The 27579-nt window shown below is 41.6% G+C and overlaps 1 protein-coding gene across 3 annotated transcripts in view; it reads left to right on the top strand.

The window, feature by feature from the left end:
- The window catches only part of LOC148903865 (TOX high mobility group box family member 2-like), a 92020-nt gene that overhangs the window by 28933 nt on the left and 35508 nt on the right, over positions 1-27579 (top strand). For 2 of the 3 annotated variants that reach the window (XM_089010082.1, XM_089010074.1), the window contains exons 2-3: positions 4135-4227; positions 14899-14955. In XM_089010082.1, coding sequence (XP_088866208.1) covers positions 4135-4227; positions 14899-14955 — 150 coding nt within the window. The remainder of the gene's footprint in view (positions 1-4134; positions 4228-14898; positions 14956-27579) is intronic. The other variant, XM_089010091.1, reaches the window with a different exon arrangement.

The following is a 27579-nucleotide window of genomic DNA, read 5'->3' as shown; positions in this document are numbered from 1 at the left end:
GAGTTTGTGTGTGCTGACCCACAATGGGGGAGGGATAGATGAGAAGAAGTGAGCTGGGGTTGGGTGGAGGGGGCTTTGTGTGTTTGAATGTGTATGTGTGTGGCTCCTTTGTGAGATAAAAATGCAAATGGTGGATTATTTTAATGCAGTTTTTTTCCCTACAAACCGAAGTCTTAATCCCTCAAGCAGTTAAAATGAAAATATATATTTTTTTCTTTCAAAGACTAACTTGTTCACTGTCAGTTTTTATGTATTTTTATGTCATTTATTTATTTATGTATTGTTGTGTTCCTTGGTTGTAATTAACAAATTGTCCCACAATAAAATTCTCAGTAGTATAATTCCAGTTTGGTAAATTTGCAGCCAAACGCCGACAAATAGAAAATGATGTTTGAACCTCGCCTGCAATACTCTTCACTTTTCCAAGTGGATTTTGTATTATGCACAAAAAAAATCACAACACTAGATAAATCCAAATGTTAAGGACCAGAGAAATGTACAATGTAAAGTTTGATAACACAGATGCTATTAAAATAAAGTACACACAATACGTCTGTGTAAGCTCTCAGTCGTACCGGAGTGGTCCATCGATGAGACGGTTTCTTCAGCCGTCATCTGTACTTCTTTGAAGGTGTCAGACGTTTTGCTTCTTATCCCAGAGGCTTCGTCAGCGAACTAAAAATGTGTTCATACATTTTTTTAGTTTGCTGACAAAGCCTTTGGGATAAGAAGCAAAACGTCTGACACCTTCAAAGAAATACAGATGACGGCTGAAGAAACCTTCTCATCGATAAAGTACACGCAGTTCTTGAGAATCAATGCAGTCTGAAGACAATCAGTCCAGCCATTATAAACACAGTTGAAGTCTTTTTCCTTGATGCTAATGTGCTAACTTGTTTAGCCCGGGGTAAAAATATTTACTTGCTATAAAGATGAGAGGATGCTGTTTGACTTTTCGCATAGTTTTTTACCTTGACTGCCATCAGAGTTGAGATCGCATGAGCATTTAATCATTTGACAAGTCATACGCAAGGCGAACACCAGCATCGAATGAAGCATAATAAATGCACTCAAGCAAGCGCTGCGTTGAGATGAAAGTAACAGATGGCGGAATTCATTAGCAATTGCAGAGGGGATGTTTATATACCAAAGGTTATCAATCACTTCTTTGCAGTTGACCGTGATCATTTGAAATCTGACTGTGGTGAGATTCTTAAAGTCACATGTGGTTCCTTCGGTGTTTCTGAGCGATCGCGTTGCTGTCAAGATACAGTGATAAACATATGCATACCGTAGTGTGATGTATTATTCAACATTGGTTTATCCAAACAAAAGAACAACTTTTCATTGATCTTTTATGTATTCACCATGTTGGACCGAAGAGGGCAACATTTGTATTAAAATATGCCATGTTAAATCAGGGTTGTCAAGCTCATTTTCTTCATGGGCCACATTGGAGTCACTGTTTCCCATGGAGGCCCGTTATGACTGTCAAACCATATGAAAAAGTCAAGAATATAAGTTTATTCAACAATTGTTTGTGATGAGGACGCTGATCACAAGACAATGTTTAAAATATGTTTTTTTTTTTAATTTATTCATTCATTCATTCATTCATGTTTTTATTTATTTAGTTTATTCGTTTCTTGTATTTATTTAAAGTATTTATTGTATTTATTTATTCACGGATTTATTTGTTAATTTAACTAGTTTATTTATGTATTTATTTGTTTGTTTATTTGTTTAGTTTATTGTATTTATTTATTTATTGTATTTTTTCATTTATTCCTGTATTTATGTATTTGTTTAGTTTATTTCTTTATTTTATTTATTTCTGTATTGTATTTCTTCATGTATTCCTGTATTTATGTATGTATTTATCTATTTATTTATGTATTTATTTTGGGGTTTGTTTATTTATTTATTTATATTCCACGTGAGAAGTTTACATTTTGCAAGATGTTAGCAAGCATCAATTATGGAAATGGTCATGTTTGTTTGCTTTCGCGGGCCATATGAATTATTTGGTGGGCCAAGTCTGGCCCCTAGGCATTGAGTTTGACACCTGTGTGTTAACGAGGCATTAACTTTTGCGCGGATGTCGTCGCATGCTTTTCCTAATTGACATCTGGAAATGCATTGGATGGTGATATCACTCGAAAACTTATTCCACAGTTATAAGTGTTGTCTTCTGACACTACAGGCGTGAAGCCTCCGCCCCCCCCCCCCCCCCTCCACAAAAAATAGTCTTCTTACGTCTTCCTTGAATGAAGTGTTGTCGTGCTCGATTCCTTGAAGTCTCCTGCTTGACTGTGACCAGATGGCTGTTTGCGGTGCGGCGGTGGAGGGGAAGGAGAAAGCTTGTACACGCTTGTCTCCTTGGCGTTAGGGACATTGAGCATAATTGAGTAAATGTATTTAAGTATTTCAGCAGGCTGATTCAGCCTCCCTGGGATGATATTGTACTTAGGATGAATATTGCCCGAGGCTGTTCATTAGTGCTAAATAATTGAGAGGCAAAGGGTAGTGGTTAGTGCAAAGGTGAAATGCTTGTTATTATTTTATTCCGTTTGTGTTTTTCTGGCTCTTCAATTTAAGCATAGTATATGAAAAATGCACGTCTTCCCACAAATGACTCACTCCAAAGATTGTTTCACTTGGGCTCTACAAACTAACAATTCCTCTTTGTGGTTTGTGTTCTTTTTCACAATTTTATATGACTTGGATGTGTTTTTTCATTTGGTGTTAAAACATTTGGTGTAACTCCAGTTTGTAGATGGCTGTATCCGTGTCTGCACGCTCTTTTGTGTAGGAGTAGAATGCCACTGGCAAGAAACATGCTATTATGGTGCTATATTAACAACAAAGCTTTATCTTATACAGTACACGTGTGTTACACTAGTAATCGTCAGATAGCTCACTGCCAAAAAATATTGTATTCTCCATCTGCCCCAGTGCTAGCACACCCTTTTAAAATGGCCACCGCTTTTCTGGTCATACAATTTTTAAATCTAGCGATCTAGTTTTTAGATCGAGTTGTAATTTTGTTAGATAAAAGCAGGTTTTGGGCTGAACACTAGGGCTTGTTAGTCATCTTGACTCTTGACTAGTTTTAGCTAATTGAAGGCTAGTTTCTGTAAACAATGTTTTTAGGGCGATGGCTTTAACAAGTTTTTGCCACATTTGTGGAATTGTAAACATTTTGAAGACTCAAAGCTATTTGTGGAAGACTTTTTGTCAACTTGTAATCAATCTTTTAGCAAAATTTAAGCTCCCAGGTGCTTATTTTTGGGATAGCTTTTCTTTCTCCAAAGCTGCCAACCATGCAGGGATTTGTCAACAACACTATTTTCAGCTCAAAGATTAAAAATACCTCAGAGAACAGATGTTAATCAGGACTTTTATTTGTGAAATGGTTTCATCAAAGAACATCATGTGTATTTCACGAAAAGGAATGTCCTAGAAACATGTACACAATAGCCTAACTTTGACAGTGGACTTTGGCCGTATCCTGTTTACCTTTAGCAAGCGTCACAATAACAATGGCCAGGTGCACTCCCGCTTCCCTGAGAATCGCAGTTATAATCTGATTGCACAAGACGATGACTGAAGTTGTTCAAATGAAGCAACAGGCACCGTCCCGACTTTACTCGGCGCTCCAAGATACTTTTAGTATCTACGGTTTTGGCTCAGTGCCTTCGCCTTGTTGGGTTTTGGGTGTCTGCTTGTCAGTTTGAGGAGGAGCGCGGGGAAACGGGTGAATGGCGGGAAGGGGTGCCAGGGAGGTTGGGAGGGGCGTGTATTTTGAACGGATGAGATGTCAGCTCATTAACCTCCATTCTCCACCCAGCCCCCGAGGTTTGAACCACTGTGTTGTCTTGTGCCATAACCCCACCCCCCTGCACGTGTGCGTTGGGTACGAGTGGCGTAAAGAATGTGGAGGATTACATGCGTTGGTGTGTAAGTGTTGTTTTGCATGACATGTTCCTTTACGAATGCCCTGCCTGTACCTTGCAAACTAAAGGCCTGCCATGTCATTTCCTTCCCCACTTTTTGTCTTCTCGCTGTCTTCTCTTTCCTCTCCCTGCTGTCTCTACTTTCTGTCTCACTCTGTCTCTCTATCTCAAACCACAGGCCCGATACAGTGTGGGTGAGCGAGGGGTCAGGCTCCACTCTGCCCCCCCTCCAGGCATCAGCCCATCTAGGAAAAGACTGCCCACTACTGTGGTGAGATACATTAGCCTTAGCCCCACTCAATGAAAAACCCTCCTGTTTGCGCTGCCTGGTTGTTTGGGGACCTTTGACACTGCAACACTGACTTAAAGACCCTAAAATGTCCTGAAAATCGCTGACAAAGACCTTTCTAACATTCATCCATACATCCATTATCCTCACAAGGTTTGCAGGCTTGTTGCAGCCAGTCCCAGAAAGCAGTCGGGGGACACCCTGAACCGGTTGCTAGCCAATCGCAGGGCACGCATAGACAAATGAGCATTCGGACTCAGAATCAAACGCTTGGGACAATTTAGAGTGTTCCATTTTCCTGCCACATGTTTTTGGAATGTAACAGAAAATCACGAAAACCCACACAGGCACCTTGTGTAACAAGCAGACTCCACGCAGTAAGCCCGGAATCAAACACTGCACATCTGCACTGTGCAAACCAGTCAGGCACCGGCCCGCACCCTTTCTAACATAAAATGTAAACTCTTGTGACACAAACTTGGGGATTCTTCATGACAATTGAATTCTACAACCGAATACATTGGTTCATCCAAAAGCACTAATCTTTTTGGATTTTTTTTATTATTTATGACAGATAAATTGGTAGGGTTTAACACAGAAAGTTTGGAACATAGCTCTTAAACATTACAATAATATGAGATCATAGTCGTGCAATTCAAAATGAGGTTGAATGTGTTGAATGGATTGATTGCTGTTGATGATTCATTTTTTTAAAGAGTAATGAAACAAAGTGCATTACTCACCTCCAACCAGCTGAGGCGCTGTTGATTCAGTAACAACTAGTTTGCTGTCTGAAGAAGCCAACTGTTTTTTTCGCGTCAGGTGTGAAGTTGAACTACTTCCCTCCTACGGCTTCATGCCTAAATTACCTTATTATGTACCCATACGCTAGCGTGCAAAAAGAACACTCCAATAACAATCCTCCAGTTCGTAAAATTGTATTTCTCAAATGAAATGATGATCATACCTGTTAACCTTGGTTAATAGCTGTTGTTATAAATGATTCCAATTCCCGTATAAAAGTTGTGGGACGTGTCATGATCTGGTTGGCGACCAACGGGGGGGCGCTGTCGGCCCCGCCTGCACCTGCACAGGTGCTGGTCGTTTCCAATCAGTGACACTCAAAATGACCCCCGGCACGACCATTCGGTGTCGGGTAATTGTTGAATGTCATTGTTGTTTGATGCACTGTTGTTTGACGTTGAACACATTGTGTGCTGTTGTATGCCATTGTATGCATGCGTTTGTTTAATCTTGGCGGACTTTTAATCTTGGTTTTCTTTTGATACTTCATCCTTCATTAAACCGGTCTGGTGGGGTGAGGTTCAATTTGGATCGTTCATACAACAGCCTGCTTAGGCAAAACAGGTTAGGCAACATTCGTAATGCTGATGAGGTGATACCGGTGGGAGTGGGGCAAATAGGCCAGTCGTTAGTCAGGAATGTAGGAACAATCAGTGGGGCCACAGGGAGTGGTCCTCTGCTCCCCCCAACCTGAGAGTAGGGACCTATCATAGCTGTGTCCGGCGCCGCCATGTCTGGACATTAGGGATATATAAATAGGGCCGATACGACCAGTCAGACTTTAGTTCGCTGACGAAGCCTCTTGGATAGGAGGCGAAACGTCCGAAACCTTCAAATATGTACAGATGACGGCTGAAGAAACCTTCTCATCGATGTATAACTGTTGATAATTTTGTTGACTAATCGATGACTGGTCTTCACATACAGTAAATATGTTTTCATTTCCAACCCATAATCAAAAACTTGCCATTATTTCAAATTGACCAGCACAGATTGTTGACATGACAATTGCATTTGCCATCCATATTAATTAATTCATAATAATATTGTCAATATTAATTCATCCAATAGATTTAATTTCTGTTATGGTGTTTTTTGTGGATAGAAATAAAGCTAAATTTCTTGTTTAGTGCAAAATAGACAAGGGAGAGGAGACACTAATGGAAGCAGATGAGCGCTCCCCAGCGCTTGTCATCATTTGTCGTTGTCACGACCACAACCGTCAAAACCTTTTCTTATTCTGTGCAGAGTCAGCGTGCAGTAGATTGCAATGAGATAACCAATTATATGATGGAGGAAACCAGACTCCACCCCCACCCCTACCTTCCCCTCCCCTCCCCTCAGCTGCAGTTAGTTCTCCGATGCTGTGGTTCACTGAGTCAAAGGGTTTTGGGGTAATGTGACATTCATTCTGCCCTTTATCTCCTCTTCATCGCTGTTTACCTCCGTTTGTGCCTTGTGAGCTGCATGCTCTCCTGAGAAACCTCAACAGCCAACTGCAGTGTATGGACGCACATTCTCACAGACTTACACGCATGCACACACACACACGCACACACACACACACACACACACACACACACACACACACGCACACGCACACGCACACACACGCACACACACACTTACACATTCTCACCTCAGAATGTTTAACTCCTAGGCAGACTGGTGGGATAACTACTGACTTTCTAGTGGCACCTATGTAGATAAATATATCACCATCCTGCGCCTGCTGGCTCCTGTGGTGTTGGTGCACTTGAAGCTGTTCAGTTGTTTGGGCTGGTTAGCGTGTGGTCATTGATTATCCACCTATGCGGTTAGCACTTTGTACAGGTTTTAAAGCGCACATTATTTCTCATGGCCAAAATGGAGAAGAGGTTGCAATGTGCTTGCAAAAGAGATTTTAACTCATTCACTGCTACATGATGTACAAAAATGTGTCCACTCCAATGCCCGGGTTTTTGTCATTTTCACTCAACTTGCAGAAAATTGAGTTTTAGGACTACATACACATTCAATGCAGCGCAAGTAACCTTAGACTTTCTTCTTTCATCAGAAAAAAGAGTTAATTCCTAAATTATAGGTATCTGGAGTTATCTGAGCTTGAAATGGGAGCGGCTTTACAAAAGCCAAATGCCTGTCCCTCGTGGGAGGGAAAAATATTGCCAGAGGTCTGACCAAAGCTTTAACGTACCCCCTCATCCCCGCAAGAAAAAACAAAACCCGAACAGATTCGTGAATGGCAGTGAATGAGATAATAGGGAGCGGAGAATTTGCCCAAAGCCTAAATCGAAAAAACACACCTGAGCAATGCGATAAGTGAATATCGGCTTTGTTTGTGAACCTGACCGACACCAATCATAAGTCTTTTACACTTTAATGTTTGACTGGGGAAAAAAGAATGGAGGGAGGATATACTGGAAGAAGAAGTCTAGGTAGTGATAAATGCGCTGCACGGAAGTCTGCCATCACAATAGAAGAGATGGGATCATGATCTTTGGTTGCCATGACAACCATAGGGATCCTATTATATCCCAGCATGCGTGCATTGCATTGATTTGAAATGGAGGTCCAGATGAATATTGTTGCATCATTCTCAGATTCATTGGGGGTGTGCCATATACTCCGGTGCACCTTGTACATCCGGTGCACCTTGTACATCGCAAAATATGTTAGTTTTCAAATTTGAAGTAAAAAATAATGACTGTTATTGTGGTTCAGATCAGACAAGTTGAAATTTTGGTTCGGATTTTAGGAAAAATCATGGAATTTCACAAGTTCGATTTGCTTTCACAGGCCGAATAAAATGAAATGGCGGGCCAGATTTGGCCACTGGACCTTGACTTTGATACTATTGATGAACCAATCTGCCCACATACCCATGCTGTGTCTTCTTGCAAAGGAAAACTGGCAACAGTAAATCCATTTAAGATATTGCTGTGTGCGAATCATGTCGAGCCGTAGTGGAGTGTGGGTGTGTTTTAGGTGTGTGAGCGGTGTACTCTCACACCCAGGAAGAGGCACTGTTTCCCTTATCTAAAAGTTGCGACATCAACAATAAGATACACATATATTGTGTGTGTGCACTCCCATTCCTGGATGTTTTTGTGGTGTGGTGACAGTAGTTCTTGGTTTTTATTTTTTATTTTGCATCCCCCACTCTCACATTGTGTGTGTGCTTGTGCGTGTGTGCATGAGCGTGTGCGCGTGTTGGGAAACATCAAAATTCTGGGGCACATTGTCTCAGATTGAGGTTTGTTCGCTCTCTCCTGCAGCTTAATTGAACACAGAAGGAGGCAGCGAGTGAGAGATGTAGAAAGAGAAATCAAGAGAAGAGGGTGAAGATGAGGAAGGAGGGTGCTCAAATAGACATGCATATTGCATGAGGAACCCCCCCGCAACCCCCGCCCCCTTACTCTACTCCACGCCGCCCCTCCCTTCTACACATCAGCACCACACCCCTATCTTCACAGAATGGCTGTGTTCCGGCCTTGTTAATTCCGCTCGGTGAGAGAATTATTTTTAGAGACTTGGTGTGCTGGAAAAAGCTTTTAAAGTCACAAGTATGACACGTTCTGCTTGAGATTGTTTTATATATGTTGAAAAGTTCTAGAGTGTTCAGACACTGTACTTTTTTGGCAGTTTTTATTGTACTTGGGCAGAATGAGTTAAGAGTGAAAGTAAACCGATCTTTTTTTTGTATGCGCTGTTTTATTTTAACTGTATGTTGATGGTTGTTTAATTCACAGCTCAAATGAAGTCTGACTTCAAGTGAATACAGAAGGTCGTGTGATTATTGAGCTTCTGTGATGATGCAAATGGGGTCGTTGTACGGCGACCAAAATGGCAGACTGTTATTTTCACATACAGAAATGTGCGACACCAGAATTTTGTCTCAGCTAAATTGTAAATAAAAAGTTAATACAAAAATAAATAAATAAAAATACTATTTTTGAGGGGAATGTGGGAGGAAACCAGACTACCAGGAGAAAAACCATGCTGGCACTGGGGACATTATGCAAACTCCGCGCTGCTTCACTGTGAGTCCAACTCGATAAGATGCACCCTATCCCTGCCTCCATTCGCGCTGTAATTCTTGTAGAAATGGATTACAGACTGAATATAATGTGATTATAAAATATGCAGCAAAACTGTAACATGGCAGCTGGTATATGCATTTTAAACGACTTTGTTGAATAATTTAATTCAGTACGTACGTCACTTTTTTTTCTTTGCACCCTGCACATGCCGTTAAAAGTTTAATTAGTTTGCAAAATAATAAGTCCTGTGACAGTGGACTTAAGTGATGTCTGTGGCTTGTAGCATGGAAATAAACACATAAAAAAAGATGCATCATATACACACACCCACACACCCACCCACCCACACACACACACACACACACACACACACACACACACACACACACACACACACACACACACACACACGCAAAACCCACCAGTCTCTCTTTCTGTCTGTTTCTCACTCTCACTCTGTAACTCTCTCTCTCTCTCTCTCTCTCTCTCTCTCTCTCTCTCTCTCTCTCTCTCTCTCTCTCTCTCTCTCTCTCTCTCTCTCTCTCTCTCTCTCTCTCTCTCTCTCTCTCTCTGTTTCTATCTCTCTCACTCTCCCTCTCTTTCTCTCATTCTTTCTCTCTCACTCTCTCTGTTTCCATCTCTCTATCTCTCTCTCTGTCTCTCGCTCGCTCCGTCTTTGTCTCTCTCTCTGTTTCTGTCTCTTTCTCTATTTCTCTCTGTCTTACTCTCTCTTTCTTACTCTCTCTGTCTTACTCTCTGTCTTACTCTCGCTCTTTCTCTCTCTCTCTCTCTCTCTCTCTCTCTCTCTCTCTCTCTCTCTCTCTCTCTCTCTCTCTCTCTCTCTCTCTCTGTTCTGTCTATTTCTCTATTCCTCTCTCTTACTCTCTTACTCTCTCTCTCTCTCTGTTTCTCTTTTTCTCTCTCTCTCTCTCTCTCTCTCTCTCTCTCTCTCTTCTCTCTCTCTCTCTCTCTCTCTCTCTCTCTCTCTCTCTCTCTCTCTCTCTCTCTCTCCCTTTTCTCTTTCTCTCTATGTTTCTCTCTCTCTGTCTCTGTTTTCTCTCTCCCCATTTTCTCTCTCTCTCCCACTCTCTCGCTCTCTCTCTCCCTCTCTCTGTTTTACTTTCTCGGTGTACTTTGCAAACATATGTTTATACGGACCTTATGGATTGTCCATCAATCAAAGCCAAACCCGAGCTTGTAAGTGCGTCATTAACCCGCCTCCTCCGTCTCACCTGTGACTTGACAAAAATGGTTGCCAGCATTGCATGGCGCTATTAACAGAAATATGCCACCTTAGCCTTGGACGTCCTAGTTAGCTTGACTGCCACCGTTTAGCTTTGTTAGCTTCGAGCTCACTTTGTCGACAATTGCAAGGCATGACCCAGTTGTGGGCCTCACTAAGTGCGCCATCCTTTGCTCCGCTATTTTTGACTTTCTCACTCTCGACCACTACCACATACTTTTCCTCTCCCACCGAATCCCTATTATTTATTGTCTCTTGCGGTTTAAGGTATCACCATCCTCCTTGGAGCCCACCTACTTTGGTCTTCCCCTTCCTATCCCTTCACATGCGCATTCTTTCGTTCCTAATTTATCTCTCTTCCACATCCTATTATTACGCTCTTCATTCCTTTTCATGACTCTCTCGCCGCACCACGCGTCACGCGGGGAAACATCGCATGCGGCGGTCCCCGCTGAACAATTACCATGCAAAGCAATCCAAATAGAGATGTTTGCCGAAAACAACATGTGTGTAATTACTGCTTAATGAGGCCCTTGTCTCAGGCAGAATGCCCAATTAGACTGCCGGGGAGCAAGCGATGCCAAGGCCTCTCTGAAGAAAGAGAAGTACAGGCGGGCTTGCAACGGCGACGAGAGGTTGGAGACGAAGAAAGGGAGGGAGGGGAGGCAGAGGCAAATGGAAGAGCAGTGAATGAGAAGATGATTTCTGCTGTAAATGTGGAGTAATGGCAGAGCTGATAGCATTGAGTCCGGGATAAATTGGCATTTAAAGTAAGAGAGCGAGGCGGTGCATAGGAGAGCTGAAAACGGGCGGGGGTGCTTTATGTCTCAAGATAGGAAGCGGCCATGTTGAAGCACAAAATGGCTGACCTTTTTCTGGATTGCGGTTCATCTTTTTGGGGAGAGGCTTCGTCTGTTTTCCGTGTTTAACTCATTCACTGCCGTTCCTGAATTTATTCTGGAATTGAAAAGCATGACGTGGAGCGCCATGACCTCTGGCACAGTGTTTACATTTTTTTTTTTCAATTCCGTCGTTTGCATGTTCTCCCTGGACTTGCCTGGGTTTTCTGCGGGTACTCTGGTTTACTTTACTTCTATATTCTAAAAATATGCATGCAGGGTGATTGAAGACCAAATTGTCTCTAGTTGTGAATGTGATGGTTGTTTTTCTCTATTTGCCATGCGATTGGCTGAGAACCGGTTCAAGGTGTCCCCCGCCTATTTCCCGAAAAAGCTCCAGCACCCTCCGCTCAACTTGTGACCAATAAGCGGATCAGAAAATGAATGGATGAATGTCCCTTTTCGGCTCTATTATTCGTTCATTCGGAAAACCACACAGTTGAAATTGTGTTTCTGAGTCAGTCTTTTTTTAATCCGTTCCTAAATCCCGTTTCTAAATCATCCCCTGATAAATTCAGTCTTTCTGGTTACAAATCAACATTTTCTTTCACGTTAAGACACACGTGCATGACTGAAGGAATCCGCTCGCGCTACCTTCAATATTGTGACAATCTATGACAAGATGCACGTGTATTCTCCCTTGGGTCCATCTGCCTCGCAAAGTTAATCTGAAAGTGGTTTTCAAATTAATCTGCCCACCCCAACTCTACACTCCGTGCTTCATTAAGCAAATTTGATCTTTCTCCAACGCTTCAAGTCAATGAGTCAGCATCTCATTTGAAGTGTGTAGCTTTCCCTGTGCAGATTTTTTATCTTTCCCCGCATGTGTAATTGAATGCTTTGTTTCAAATAAAATAAAATAAAATACATAACTCCTGTAGCAATGTATTCATTGGAGTTCCAGTGCTGATAACAGGTAATCATGGAAAGGTGTACATTTATTGAGGCATAGTTGTGATGTTAATGGATGCACGAGCTGCTTTTTTTCCAGCCTGCCAATCGTTAAGTGCTATGTTGAATAGGACCCATTCATTTGTGGAAGGTCATTCAAATAATATAACAGCGTTAGTCATTATTTCTCTTATTGTTCCTCGTGTGTGGGCATTTGCAGTCAAATACAAGTAGTATTGTGGAGCTTCGACTGACACAATGCATGTGTGAGTATTTTGAGATACCAGCGAACACCAATATTCAACTTTAACTCAGAAGGGAAATTGAAGGGATGAGCACTCAATGTTGGCAGCAAACTTTCAAGAGCGAAACCAAATGCTTTCGTACAAGCAGTTCATTGCCACGCCCAGTTTATGTCTACTGTCAAACTAAACATCAAACAAATAGAATGATACATTGTGTATTTAAAACAGCCACATAGCTTTGCCTTAGCAAAGTCTGCTAGCTAATACACCATGAAACAGAATGCCATCGATCGGGAAAAAAATAGCTTTGATGTCGCAGTGCAGTAAGCAGTTAAGCATTTGATATTTGGACACCAACGATGCAGCAGCACATATAGACAGACAATACAGCAACAGTCACTGAATTGTTTTGGAATATTATACCGCCCAAGGTGACCAAGAATCACCTATACACCACAAGGACCTGCTCGGTGTATTAATCACAATAATCACACCTCCCTCCCGCCCCATTCTAATTAATTACGCCATTATATTATCTTTTATTATACAGTACTCTGGAAAGTGCTTTCTGAAAAAACAAAAACAATCCCATTCATTGTAGAAGGGAGAGGTGGTATATAAATATCTGAACATTTGGAATTCAAACGTGTTCATGGAACAAATTAAATTTGTAAGTCAAGGCACCACTGAATAATGTTCCTTAAAGTCTAGTGAATCCGCAACATGGCTGCTACGCTGTGCGTCGTTAACCAACCGTCGGGTTATATTTCTCCTCTCATATGCTCATTTATTGTACCTCCATCTCTCATATCAACAAGATGAGTAGACATAATATGGTCTATTTTTCAAGTGTTGATACTTGAAATTATGATTCCAGCTGTGTGCTTGTTTGCACCTCATCAGGCCAAATGTTTTATATGGTCTGCATTTTTATTTTTTCATAAAAATGTTCCGATTCATCATTGGTTTCAAGATGAGTGATCTATTCAATATTTGAGTCAAATTTAAAATGTTTCATTTAAAATCAAGTTTCACAAAGATCTGATCCAGATTGCACATGTGCCACAGAAATTGAAATGGAAAAAAATCACATGCAATGTGCAGATGTTCATATTAGATTAAAATGTATGCATAGTGTGTGTGGGATCATTTTACATTGGATTTGAAAGAAAGCCTGTGTGAAGGGGGTGTCCTTGAATTCTTTTAAATATGTCGATTTTTTGAGATGGCAAATGTTTATACATCGATGAAAGTCTGCACTCCTGTTGGTCATTCTCTTAACCTGGTATGTCATATCCTATTTCTTGTTCTCCCTCCCGCAGCATAGTTTACTTTGTCTTCAAGGGTACATTTTTTTGTGCATGTCCACAAAGACAGAAACAAAGAAGCATGTCCACAAAGACAGAAACCCGAATAAAAAAATGGGGGGAGGGATGGGAAGGTGGTGGTGGTGGGGGGCGGGGGGGGGGGGGGGGGGGGGGAATCCCAGTAGTTTTACATCTGAGGAATCTGGTGTGGAACGCTGTCGAGTTTGATCATGTTGTCTATGCTGTCTGGCTTCTGTGCAGTGATATTACAAAGAGTGACCTCAGTCAGCAAACAAAAAGAGGGCTTCATTTGACACATGGAGTTGGTGTGTGTGTGTATGTGTGTGTGTGTGTGTGTGTGTGTGTGTGTGTGTGTGTGTGTGTGTGTGTGTGTGTGTGTGTGTGTGTGTGTGTGTGTGTGTGGAGGGGAGGGGGGATGTGCACGCACTATAGTTATTATCCCGCTCCAGTCAACGTTTGTTCCATTTGCTGCATACGTGCTATGAAAAAGTGTGATGCCTTTGGAAGCCAAGGGCGTTTCACAATACGTCTCCTCTTAACAGGGTAGCACTTTCTCCGTCACCTTGACACCGCACCTGTTCACTTACCTGGCTGTTTGCGGGGAGGAATCTCATTTTCTCCTGAGCTAAAAACGGAATGCGAGTTGTTGTTTTCCCTCTTTGTCACAGCTGATCTTTGCAGGGTGGGGGAGGTGGGGGGATTCCTCTGGGATTAATCCTTCCCGCATACTTGACATCAGAGCGGGCGCGTAGCATGTAGCACTCAAGTGGTGGCTCTGGATGGTTTCCCGACACGCTCGGCGGCGAGGGTCAGGGGTGACTGTAGAGTCCTAACCCCCGTCTGACAATGTTTTGGCACCTGCAGCAAGTGATCTTTCAATGCCTTGTTAGCCGGCTTTGGAAGACACGGCGCGTCGCTGATTCATTCACACACTCTCTCGCATGCCACACAGCCTACGGGGAGCGGCCAATCTTTCACCACCGAGCTCGTGTAGCCTCATTACCGACCCCGCTGATGAACACTAATTACCGACAGTTCCACGCCACACGTCTAAGGTTTAACTAAAGTGACAAAGTCATTAGTCTCGCACTTCGGGCCACCCATAAAGGGCTTCACCAAGCGCGCAGTTCCTCTATGGCCTATTTATTTATTTATACGTATCTGGATTGCGCGGTAACATCTCCTCTGTGTTTCTTCCCACAGTTTGATGGTGACAACATGTACATGAATGACAACCAAGAGTTTCGGTCACCAAATCAGGTAGGTGTGCCCATATCGATCACTTGTTTTACCTAACGGGACATTGTAGACATTTAAACAAACAGTGTCTATGTCTGTCTGTATAATATCTTAGTTGTTTTCTGTTTTGATATCGCGCAGCGCAGTTGGCAGTAAAAACTGTATGTTGATTTTTTTAGACCCGGTAGAATGATTGGGTGCACAGGACAGGAGTAACTTTGTTGAAAATACACAAGCACAGAGAAAAACAAACTACTCCCCAAAAAAGTCTTAGCTGAGATTCAAATTCAGAACCATTGGCTGCGAGACAGATATGCCAACGTCCTGCACCAACAAATGCTTCCAATGAAATAATCAGTTTTTGTTTGATTCTGGAAATAGCATTGGCCATATCTTCCATCATTACTTTTTCCAAATTAAATCAATGCCCTAATACATTTGCTGGATTAAATACACAAACTCGGATTTATTATTATGAAGCTATTAGTTGTGGTTGTGGTTCAGTCGCTCTGGAGGGGGAAAAAAGACTTTGGACGCCAAGCTCTGCGCTGAAAGCTTTTTGTCCATCAGAGTTGTTTATGTGTAATGTTATGATTACGAGGATAGTACGACTTTTCCATCTATTTTAATTTGGGACATTAAAATGTGTTGTCTGTTCAGTAGTGTTCAGAATGTGCAGGGCTAAAATGTTTCCGGAGTTCCGGTAGCATTCATAGTCGATCGGTTTTAGTCACAAATCAAGAAGTTGAAGGCGTGCGGTCTGGACCCTATCCAAGCTGTCTTTAGGCAGTAGGCCTGAACTGGTTGCCATCCTATCGCAGCGAACACACGGACAAACAAACATCCCCGCAAACACTCACACTTGGGGACAATTTAGAGTGCTCCTTTAACATACCATGTAACGTAGCATGTTTTTGGATGGCGGGAGAAAACCGGAGTACCCAGTGAAAAGCTACACAGGGCTGGAGGAAACATGCAAATTCCACACAAGTGAGTCCGGAGCAGAATTGAACCCCGCACCGCTGTGAAGTCGACGCCCTAAACATTGTTCCACTGGGCCACTCATGAATTAATTTATTCTCGTCATATTTGGTTGTTTTGAACGTCACTCGCTCAAAGGTATACTTAACTTCTGTTTTCGCCATTATGTAGATTACCACAAACCACAAAATGTATGACATTAGACAGATTGTGTATATATATGGATTACAGCAGCAGTAATGCTCTCGCCGCTTGAGTCAACAGGTCAGTCACAGCTTATTGCAGCGACGGCACACCGCTCGCAGCGTCGCTGATGCACTGCTTGTTATGGATGCATAGTCATGGTCACAGTCGGGGAGGTACGCACAGGCGCGGCGTTGAGTGCTCCCAGCTGTTGGGTGGGTAAACGCGGCTGGACACATGGTCAATTGGGGAACATTGTGATTTGTTGATCCAGCAGTCAGATAAGAGAGCGAAAACATAGAGATGTGGAGCCTCCTCGTCAATTAGCGCTTTGCTAAATAGCGTCAATCACGGGTCGAGACCACGGGGTGCACAGAAACACACAAACTCGTCACGTTCTGCTGTAATAGGGAGTGACATTTTTCCTAATTCAGTCAGGATGGTTCTTGATTTTTCCGCTTGCTCTATCAGTACAGTGGCGCCTCTACTTATGAAGGTTTCTTCAAGTTATGAAATGAGTGAACAGGAAAATATTGCCTCTTGTTCCGAAAGAAATTTCAAGATATGAAAGGTAAAAATACAGGATAGACTCGCATCTCCGAGTTTCCACGAATGCACCATCCATCTAGTGACTATGCCATTGGCATCTTCCTGGCATCCCATTGGCTCAGAGGGACTTCTACTGTGTGTAGATAGATAAGGAGATAGATCTGTGTCCATGCAGCGTCCTCGTCATTTGCCCCTTGGGCCATGAGGCGCGGCGATCGTTTTACGACTGAGTTGTGAATCACCCAGAAAAAAAGTGTTTGCCTTGGGCATTTTCGAAGGATTGTTCAAAGCCGACAAAAGCAAACATCCTTGAATCGGTTGTTTGCAGAATGCCGAGCAAAAACCACTTCTGAGAGAGAACATTAACAAAAGAGGGCAAAAAAAACAAAAACGATGACAACGTAATAAATCATTTTTATTGTTTTTTTTTAAATATTTTTTTCTGATACACAACTCTCCTTTTTTGGACAATAATCTACTTGTTATATGTATTTGTTTGGTATTTTGCTGCATTTTTATGCTTTGTAAAACATTTGTCTGAATTTTTTGGGAGCTTGGAACGGATTAGATCATTTACATGGACAATCCGTCTCTATTTACAAAATGTTACATTTCTTCCTGAACCATACAATTTCTTTCTCCAAGACGAACACCCACAAAACAGGCTCATCAAACCACAGCCACAAAAACAAAGAGAACTACTCGACGGATTTCACTTATCACTGGTTCTTTTTGGAAGGTAACACCCCGTGATAAACGAGGGATTTACTGGATAGTCATAAGGTTGTCTTACCTTTGATGTCGGGATTTCGCGACTATAATGAGAGGTCAAGGGGGGGAGCTTCAAAGCTTATTGTCTACTTATAGCTCTCATCACAGACCAGGGGTCCATTATTGTTAGCCACATTTGCTAGCCTGCCCTAATTATGTCACTTTTACATGCATACACGTCGGCGCGCTAATTGGGATAAATGTCCGCCGTCTTTGTAGTTTCTCCGCTGCGGCAGCCATGTGTCAATCACCGACTGCCTGTGCAGGTCTGCCCTGTTGTGTCAACAAATAGCTTCTTGGTGGATAAAGCAATTTGGGCTTTTCAAAACATCTCAGCTGCAATTGATGCTCTGTCAGTGATGTCAAAGAGAAGCTTACTCACCAGTCCCGAAACTCCTCACCACAAACACAAAGTTCACCCTCTGGCTTTAATTCCTAAAATCCTTTAATGCACCACAATCATTTGAAATGGGTAAAGAGGAGTGGAAAGGGGGATCTGGGTGGGGGTGTAAAGTGCGCATGGCTTTGCTGCAGTCTTGATGGTTTCAAATATAAAGCAATAAAATGAAATGCTAGAACGATTAATCACTTGGCCTTCACTTGCGCTAAGATCGAGAAAAAGAAACATTTTAAGCCGCCTGTCAGTCTTGTACAGTGTTGTTGCTATTTATGCAGTAGAAGAAGTTGTAACAACACTTAACGACTATTCAAGTTACATTTTCTCTTCGAGAAATGTAGTTCGAATATAGATAGGGTCAAACCTTGCTTTTCAACCATAATCCGTTCCAGACCACTTTGAAAACTGATTTGTACGAAAACGGAAACGTGTTTTAATATAATCAATGACATCAACGTCTGATTTTTTTTAATCACAATTGAACAGTACAAACACGTCATGGAATGCTACATTATGATAATCTCAGATTGTCGGAGATCTCAGCCAAACACGTCTGCTTTTTAAGAAAATCTTGATGTAACACGAATGTCGGTCACAATGATACTCAACACTAGGAAGTGACCTATAAGGAAGCAGAGTGTGGGAGTCGAATGGTGCATTCGACTCCCCTCAGGTGCGCTCTTGGTCAAGAACTGATTTTCGGTTGTAAACCAACGCATAGAAAAAACATGAAATTTTTGGTTGAAAACCGAATTGGTTGAGAACTGAGACGTTCGAAAACCGAGGTTTGACTGTATTGTTTAAAAAAAGTCAATACTTAAAAACAATGACAGCATTTTTGAATTTGTATGTCACAGCTGTAAACACGAAAGATAAATACCATTCGAGGTGTCGTCACTGGTTAAATAAAAATATTGGTGATTCATAATTGCTTCTGTGCGTTTCTACATATTCCAGGCCAGTCTCCTGTCAAAATCATGACGGAATTATTTAGGGGTAAAATAAAATAATTTGAATCAGAATCAGAAAACCTTTATTCGTCCCACAATGGGAAAATTTGCAGTCTACAGCAGCAATTTAAATGGGGATGGGGTGGGGGGGGAGGGGTGAAAGGATGGAAAACAAGATATTCTAAGCATAGTAAAATAAAAATGTCAACTGTATATACTGTAAATGTGCAAAACCGTTTCATAAAACCGTTTCATAAGAAACTGTACATATTGCAAGTATCAAGAAAGGCATATTGATATATGTATGGATTATTGTGCAATTGATTATATGGCATCACAGCATCAATGATTGTTTCACGGCTTGGAATTAAAGTGGATTTACGATGGACAGGAAATGAGACAATCCCTTTTCATCAATGGATGCTACAGCTTTGTGTTTGCTTTCAACATTTAGCTGGTAGCAGACGTGCCTAATTCACTGATGAAAAGGTATCCTTGATCCTCCTCTCCCCTGTCATCTAGAACTGCGTCATACAACAAAGAGGGTGCAGAAAGTGCTTAAAATTGAATAAATGTCTATGTCTTTTGTGTTTTGTCACATTATTTATTTATTTTTTTTTACTAAAGATGGCGTCGCGAGAGTGGCTGCCTTTCTAGCAGCTCCTGTATTTTTTTTTCTACTTCTTCCTTTCCGTTCCTCTTCCTTTTATTACTTCGCTGCTGTGAAATGTAAATGTCTCAAGTGTGAGACTAATAAACACTAATCCAATACAATCCACTTCAAAATAGAAGTTCTCCAAAGATTCATAACATTATGCAGAAATAATTTAAAAAATAACATTTGAACATCATGCGTTATTGATAATCTCAACCATTTTCTCTGTGTGTGACTCATTTGTTCACGGATGCGTAATTTGAATGCATTTTGCTTATTATTACTATTATTATTATTTTACACCCAACAGAGTCTCGCATACAAAATTTAGACCCTTTTATTGAGTAGATGCATCATCTGTCGTCCCCGAGTGGAATTTTTAACTGTGGATTCAGAAGCGTATAGGAGCCTTTAACCGTGATGCATGCCCCAGTGGAAAGCCAGCACAGAGAGTCCATTGTTTGCATCGTCCACAGTATACACAGTGAAGTAGCAGTCTGACACAGCCGGGAGATTGCATTACACATAACATCTCTGCACTCTTAAAAAGAGAGTACCGCTAATCAGAAACAGCTTTAAAAAAGGTGTGTGTGTGTGGGGCGGGGGGTGTAGTGTCTGCTTAGACCCAATCACTTCATTCAAACAAGATGTTTTCAAGGCTCGGAACACTGTACACTTTTTTGTCAGCTTGTGAAGCTTTTCCGCGTGTCTCATTCATCTCACAGTGTCAAACCCCGGACAGTTTTTTTTTCTGTTTGTCTGTCCTGAGAAAAAAAAAGACATTTTTGTCTGTTATCTTGACTCACTTGATTCACGCATCCAGTCGATGTCTCATGTTTGGTTTTAAATTACTTTATTTAATCATCTAGCTGATTGTCCCTTGCTTGGCAAAACAAGAAAATCGACAAGGAATTACAAATAGAAACATTGTGCTTCTTAGTATGTCGCGGAACGATGGACAGAAATAACGATCGAAACTGTCCGAGCTGCGAGAATAATGTTTGGTGCTCTTCCAGTGGCAACTGAAAATTGTCTGTCACTTGTGCCGTATGAGAGAACGCCCCCCCCCCCATTCCACCTCCACTCACTCTGCATCCCACTGAAAAGCTTCTCACTTTATTCTGATTATCGCACATCTGTCAAATAATGTTGATTGCCGTGTATATTTTCCGAACGGGAGTAGAAGGGGGGGTGGGGTGGTAATAGCAGCATGAAAAGGCGCGCCGCCAAACCAAAATGGCTACCTTCAACGCCAACCAGACGTTTTCGAATTTGGTTCAATGGACAATAAGAGTCTTTTGGATTCATATCGGGCCTAATCTTTTGGCCACTGTGTGTGTGTGTGTGTGTGTGTGTGTGTGTGTGTGTGTGTGTGTGTGTGTGTGTGTGTGTGTGTGCATATGTATTTTAAAACGTTTTGGCTGGGTTCTCCTCACTCTGTAATTAGCCCACATGCATGTACATACCGTTTATTTTAAATAGTGATGTGAAAATGAGAGGCAACAAAAGGAGAATTTGGAAAAGCAGCTGCGTAGAAAAGTATCTTTTAAAGATAAAAGGAGTGTGTGTTTGTGTATGTCCTTTGCTATTTTTGGACCTGTTGCTTTGAGTCCATTTGAAGCAGACCATGAGGCCACTGGTTGAAGTTCCTTCCGGTAAATTTTGCATCACAGGTGCCTTGCTGTGTCGTATGTCTTGATTGATTTAGAGTAGAAGGGTGGAATTTTTAAAAAGCCGATAAAAATGCTAACGTCCACTGTGCGCGATTTAGTTAGGAGTCTTGGAAAAATGACTCAAATTATTTTTTGAATTGATCTAGGCAACATGAACATTATTTTTGCACCTCACACAGGTGTTATTTCAAGCACGCAATAAAATTCACGTTCGTCTCAGGTGCGTGTTCACAGTCGGATATTTTAATGCTGTACACTTACACTGCGTGAGCCGGCATCATTTACATTGGGTTAGCTCTGGTGCTGTGAGCGGAGCAGCTGAGCATTTCACTCAAGGTACGATCGATTCACACTAAACGCAACCGCTACACTAACAACACTTTAGTTAATCTGCTTGTGAGTGCTCATGCCTGCAGATTGGAGAGGGATGGAGTTATGCTGCCGACAACATCATCCACAAGGAGGGATCTTGCATTTTATCTGTCAATGTCATGTATTAAACATGTTGCCGGAACTTCCCTCTGGAATGACCACCTGTGAGTCCAGTTTCCCTCTTTTTTGTCCATTTTTAAAACTCATCTGAAGACGGATCTTTATTCTTTGTTTTTTGATTGACATACTTCCAACTTTCTCCATTATCTGCTCATCTTGCCTTAATACAGGTAGCTCCAATGCTGTTAGTTTGCACCGACAGTTGCATTTTTGACACGTCGATGTCCTATTATAGTTCAGAGTTACTATTTTTCCTTCTTGAAATCTTCAAAATAGCAGAGAAGCAAATCCCCCTCCACCCCCCACTAGCAGGGAAAGCATTTTCATATGAATTGCATATTATTGGTGAGATGGGTTGTAAGGAAGCTCATTTCTTATTTTTGTTGGCTCTCAAAAGAAGATACCGTCTCTAGTTTTAATTCTAACTGAGCTACCTTGTCCGATCGAGTCAAACCATGATGATTGTGTCTTCCACTATTTGATACCAGTGGTGAGCCATGCATTTCACAACTAGGCCTTAAGTAGTGCTACATCTGAATCAATCCACCCTTTAATAACTATTTTATGACTATACAATCTTTACTGCAGCTACAATAAATATATATATTTATATAAAAAGTGTGGTGTGATTCACTACCAGTCCACCGGAGGGTAGCGTTAGCAAGGAAGTAAGGCGTGTGTGAAGGCCTTGGTTCTTGATTGTGAAGGCGTCCATGTAGATTTCTGACCCTGGTAACAAATGATGGCTGAAATGTGATTGGTTAATTGGTTAAATGCTTAAATACGAAAACACACACCTGTAAGCAGTGCAACAGGAGAAAAGTAAGGAAGGGAAGCTGAAAGTCATTATTGTCAGCCTTTAACCCCCCCCCCCCCCCAACTATCGCCACCACCACCTCCTCCTCCTCCTCACTATCCTTCTCTGAGTTACCTCAGTACACACCGGCACCGCACACCTCGATGTAGGCGAAGGCTCGGTTAGTCAGTAGTGACTCACCGCGCACCATGACAGCCCCACTGCCACTTGTTTCACCCTCATCAGTGAATCTGCTTGTCTCTCACCATCACAAAGGTAACTCCGAAAACAAAGGATGAGAAATACAAATCAATTGTCTCCAAAATAAATAAATAAATAAATAAATAAATAAATAAATAAATAAAACGCCAACGTGCATTTCAATCACTCCCTTTCAGGTCAGAGAGAGCCGTTGGCAAGGTCAGAAGAGACTTATAATATATTCACACATTCACATTTTAAGAGAGAGTCTTGTCAAGTCAACCCCCCCACCCCCCTCCAAAAATTTTATATATATATATATATATATATATATATATATATATATATATATATATATATATATATATATATATATATATATATATATATATAAGGTGCTATTATAAAATGGAGGTTTGAAAACAGTGCTGGACATCCACGCATACGCACAACATCCACGCATACGCTTGGAGGGATTGTAAAGCGCTGTAGCCAGGGATCTGTAGTTCTTTATGTAGGTCAGTCCATGCCCGCCAATAAGTCCAATTACCGTCAGCCTCGGAAATAGAACAAGCGGCAACCTTTGCTCTGCTTTCATGAGCATGAAACAGATGCGATATTTGATGCAAGGATGGCACATAGTGGGGGTGGGGATAAAAATTAAAAATAAAATAAAATCGCCAACATTGGTGGAACGGTCATATTAGGCAGTTGGGCGTAAACGGTTGGTTGAGGAGAAATACTGCGACTGATCGTGAGATTTCATTAAAGAAGCGAAAAGCGTCAAATCGACCCCCCCCCCCTGGTTCTACTCTTTTCGATACGCCGCTTAAAACGCCCCTTCCCTCCCCAAAAACGGCAACTTATCAGCACAGAGAAAGCACTCAATGATTCATACACTCTTTTAACAGAACTTGAATCCTTGCCTCTATTTTGGTCCCGGCATCTCGCTGTAAATGCGGCGCGATGGAGCGAAGGGATTTAGCGGGACAAAGTACTTTGATATTTATATTGGTTTTTCTGCGTGTAGTTCCCCCCACTCACTCACTCACTCACTCACTCACTCACTCACTCACTCTCTCTCTCTCACTCTCTCTCTCTCACTCTCTCTCTCTCTCTCTCTCTCTCTCTCTCTCTCTCTCTCTCTCTCTCTCTCTCTCTCTCTCTCTCTGTCTCTCTCTCTCCCCTTGTGATCTTTCTCATCACATGGAGACCAAGGTCATTGCTGATTGAAATATAATAGAAGTGTAGACATCTGGCCTAATACTGTGGGAAGTAAAATCTATTTTAATGGCCCCGTCGCAGTGGATTCTCTCTGATGCACTCTTGCGCTTCGCTGACAGTAAATCACAATGTTCTCTTATTACCCTGACTGGAATGAGGGCATAGAGAAAGAACAATGAGGGATCCACATCATTTGTTTTCACCCCTCCCTTTCCTTTTTTTCGCCCTCCACCTCCCCCCCTGCTTCTTCCTACACTCGGTCCGCGAGTCTTGAAGCAAAGGGGCGAAAAGGGTGACATCATGAAAATAAAAATAAAGGCTATTAGACCGGAGCTATTGTGCCCGTCCGTATGTGCTTACCAAGGCTTCAACTGTGTGCGCCACCCCCCACCCCCACACACATGTACATTTTCAAATAAGAAGAATAAGAAATATGTTGGAGACCTTTGCGTTCCAGCGTAAAGATGAGAGACGTTTTGTTGAAACATTCAACGGCAAAAAAAAGGAGACCAACGTGTATAAAACTGCTCTTTTCTAGACCTTTTCAAAATACAGTACACCCTCCGCCACCATGTAAAAGTCCAGCTCAGGTGACACCCCACCTCCCCCATCTGCAATTGAAAGTCGGGTCTTTCTTAAATGAGATCCATTTTGATGTGACATTTGAGAGAATTACCAGCGCAGAATTGCCAAAGCTTTCTGTAGCCCACCCGTCCGTGAGTGATGGACACGAACTATGTCCCCTCCGCCGTACTCGCGGAACACGCCGACTCACACACTTCACTTATCCCAATTCTGTCCCGCTGTCAGTCAAACGGGTGCTATTTCATTCATTTCTATCACACCATTTTGCTCCTGTTGATGGACCCCCCACCCCCTTTAACCTGTCTTTTTCAAAAAGACGGGGGAGGTCAGGCGGGCTTTTTGGTCATGAGCCACAAGGTTGTTTTCAAAGGTGAAATTTGAAATTCTCCATAAGACTTTTTTGAAAGGTTTATCGTTGCTACGTGTCTTGCTAGCTAGCATGCGCAAACCGGACGTGAGGATGTTTATGTATGCATGGCCAGCTGTTGTTTGTCGCAAAAACCAAGCTGCACTGTCATTTGATTCACAAAGCGACATATGGCCGATAGGACATTGTATACTCATTCAAAGTTATTTCGTTTTTTTGTCTTCTCGTTCATTTTCATCACGTTTCCTGTGTGCGTCTTATTACATCAAGCGGTCCCCTGAGGAATTTGAAAACTTCACATTTCTAGTCTCCGGATGATTTGCCCTTGCCATTAACCGCACCAGGCTCTTGAGTGTTTTCATTAACGTTTTGTTTTCTTTTCTTTAACGAACATATCATTACCAGATGAGCACGCTATCATCAAAAGTCCATCAAGAGACCTATGACCCACCCAGATGTTGAAAAGCGCCCGCCCCACCACAATACTGACATGTCTATTGCTGCTGACAAGTTCATTATTTCACATCACTGTAAAATCTGAACAGTTTGAAAGTACAGTATTTATTTTAGAAAACAAAGACTTTTGACAATGAATGAGGTTTACAAAAGCCAACTTTGGTCCTTTGACATCCAGAGTAATGTTCATAAAGTGAATCACACAGCCCAGTTCCGAAAAATATCACACACCATGACACATCCTTCAAAAATTAAGACAATTGTTCACGTCTCAATTTCACTCACTGAATGTCTTCCTTTCGGCTTTGCCCTTCTTGTGTCTTTAGAGGTTTGATCTGCATGTTTGTTTTGGCCAAGCTTTTACGTCGGATGCCCTTCCTGACACAACTCTCTGGGACCGGCACAAGAAGACTTGTGGTTACAGAACAAGCAACTCACTCAGTAAAAGGCTCCCAAACACAAAATGGTCGTCGACACAGCAACATTCAAAAAAGCAAAAACTATACTGACCATTTGATGACAATGCTCTGATCTTATACTCGCAAAAAAAAAACAAAAACAAAAAAATAACAGTTTTGTAGATTTATGGTTTGGGATAAATGATAATGTACCAATTTACCAAAATGAGCAAAATCAATGCAGAAAATGGCTGAATGAATGTTCTCTTGCACTCATTTAAGCTGAATGGTTTAAGCACTCCTCAAAACTGACCCTTGGCTATTCAAACATGAAGGTGCAAAATTCCTTTGACCACAAATAAATTAAACACTCTCGCATAAAAAGAAATAACAGTTAGCACTGCTTTTAAGTCATATTGGCTGACTGTCGAAAATGAAATTAATACACGTCTGTAAAAAAATGACACATTTACTCACGTTTCACCTCTGGAAGGGGTGTATGTAGGTTTGAAGGAGAGGGCGGAATCAACATTTGGGTGTTTTATTCTGATCCCTCGTTGATCCACTCTCCTTCATGTCCTGAAATACACGATATTTATGAATTATTTATCTTACATTTAAACATATTAAACACAAAATGTCCTTGTTCCGTGGCTTATCTCCAAGGGCATTGTAAGAAGCCATAAAGATGGGGGTGGGGGGAACTTATTGAATAGCCTCTGACCAGACCAGTTGAAAATGTGAACACGTATACGTATATATATATATATTCAAAAAAATCATGGGGGGGATCTTCGGAATAACCCCACCCACCACTCTCAGCGTAACCGTGAGTGATCATTTTAAGCAACGGTCAAGAAAAAGCCACATTCAGCACTCAATCATAAAATGTTTTAGTGCGATTACATTCTCTGCAGTAATCGCATGTATTATGAGTGCTGCGGCCGAAAAAGAGGCACCAATTGTGCTTGGGTGATATCGCAGCCTTTCCTTCCGCATTTTCTGTTTGCTTGAAATGTTTGTTTGTGAGATGAATTGCCTCACTGGCGGGCGAGATGACAGGCTACATGAGGACAATATCGAATTGATTCCTGAAATGTTGCAGAACGGGCTAGTTAATGTGTACCACGAGATATGAATAATAAAAATTCTATTAAAAAGCACTTGAATGCCTGACACCGGAATATTATTTGTGATGATTAATTTTCTTCAGTCATTATAAAGGCGAGTTGGCATCAGATTGCCGCTGACAAAATTGCTTTTCATTCCCTGGTGAATACCCTCAGTATGCTTTTGAGAGCCGAAAACCATCTTTCTCTGTGCAGCATTATGTCAAGACAAGCTTCTACGTAAGACAACCTCATCTCTGCTTATGCATCACCACCCTCCACCCCCCACACTGGGTTTTTTTTTTGTTTAGTTATTTATTTTCCACTCATTTACATACATTGGTCTTTTTTTGTACAATGAAGAACATGGCAATGGTTTGATTGTATTTATGAGATTACGAAATAACCACCACGTTACACCCCGTGGTGTTTCATTTGTATTGCAAAGAAACTGACGGTTCATGCTTTTTGTGATTTGTGAAGCAAAATATTCCGTTGAACAATTGTGGCATGTGTCTCATCCTGAGTAAGTTTTTGCTGAATAATTCCTTGATGTGGGGAATGACAGCGATAAGTATGATAGCTAGCTAGCTAGATATACAGACAGACAGATGGATGGATGGATGGATGGATAGATAGATAGATAGATAGATAGATAGATAGATAGATAGATAGATAGATAGATAGATAGATAGATAGATAGATAGATAGATAGATAGATAGATAGATAGATAGATCTGTTCATTACTGCTATCTAGTTGAATCGCAAAAACTGGGTATTTGATACAAAAATTTGCCATTTTTTATGTACAGCGAGACTGAACGACAAGCTACATTATTTTAATTCGAGTATTTAGA

This window comes from Hippocampus bargibanti, linkage group LG01, assembly GCF_051943395.1.
Source record: "Hippocampus bargibanti isolate YZ-2025 linkage group LG01, ASM5194339v1, whole genome shotgun sequence".
NCBI classification, from domain to species: Eukaryota; Metazoa; Chordata; class Actinopteri; order Syngnathiformes; family Syngnathidae; genus Hippocampus; species Hippocampus bargibanti.
Note: the sequence above shows the minus strand (reverse complement) of the source record. Positions and strands in the feature narration are given on the sequence as shown.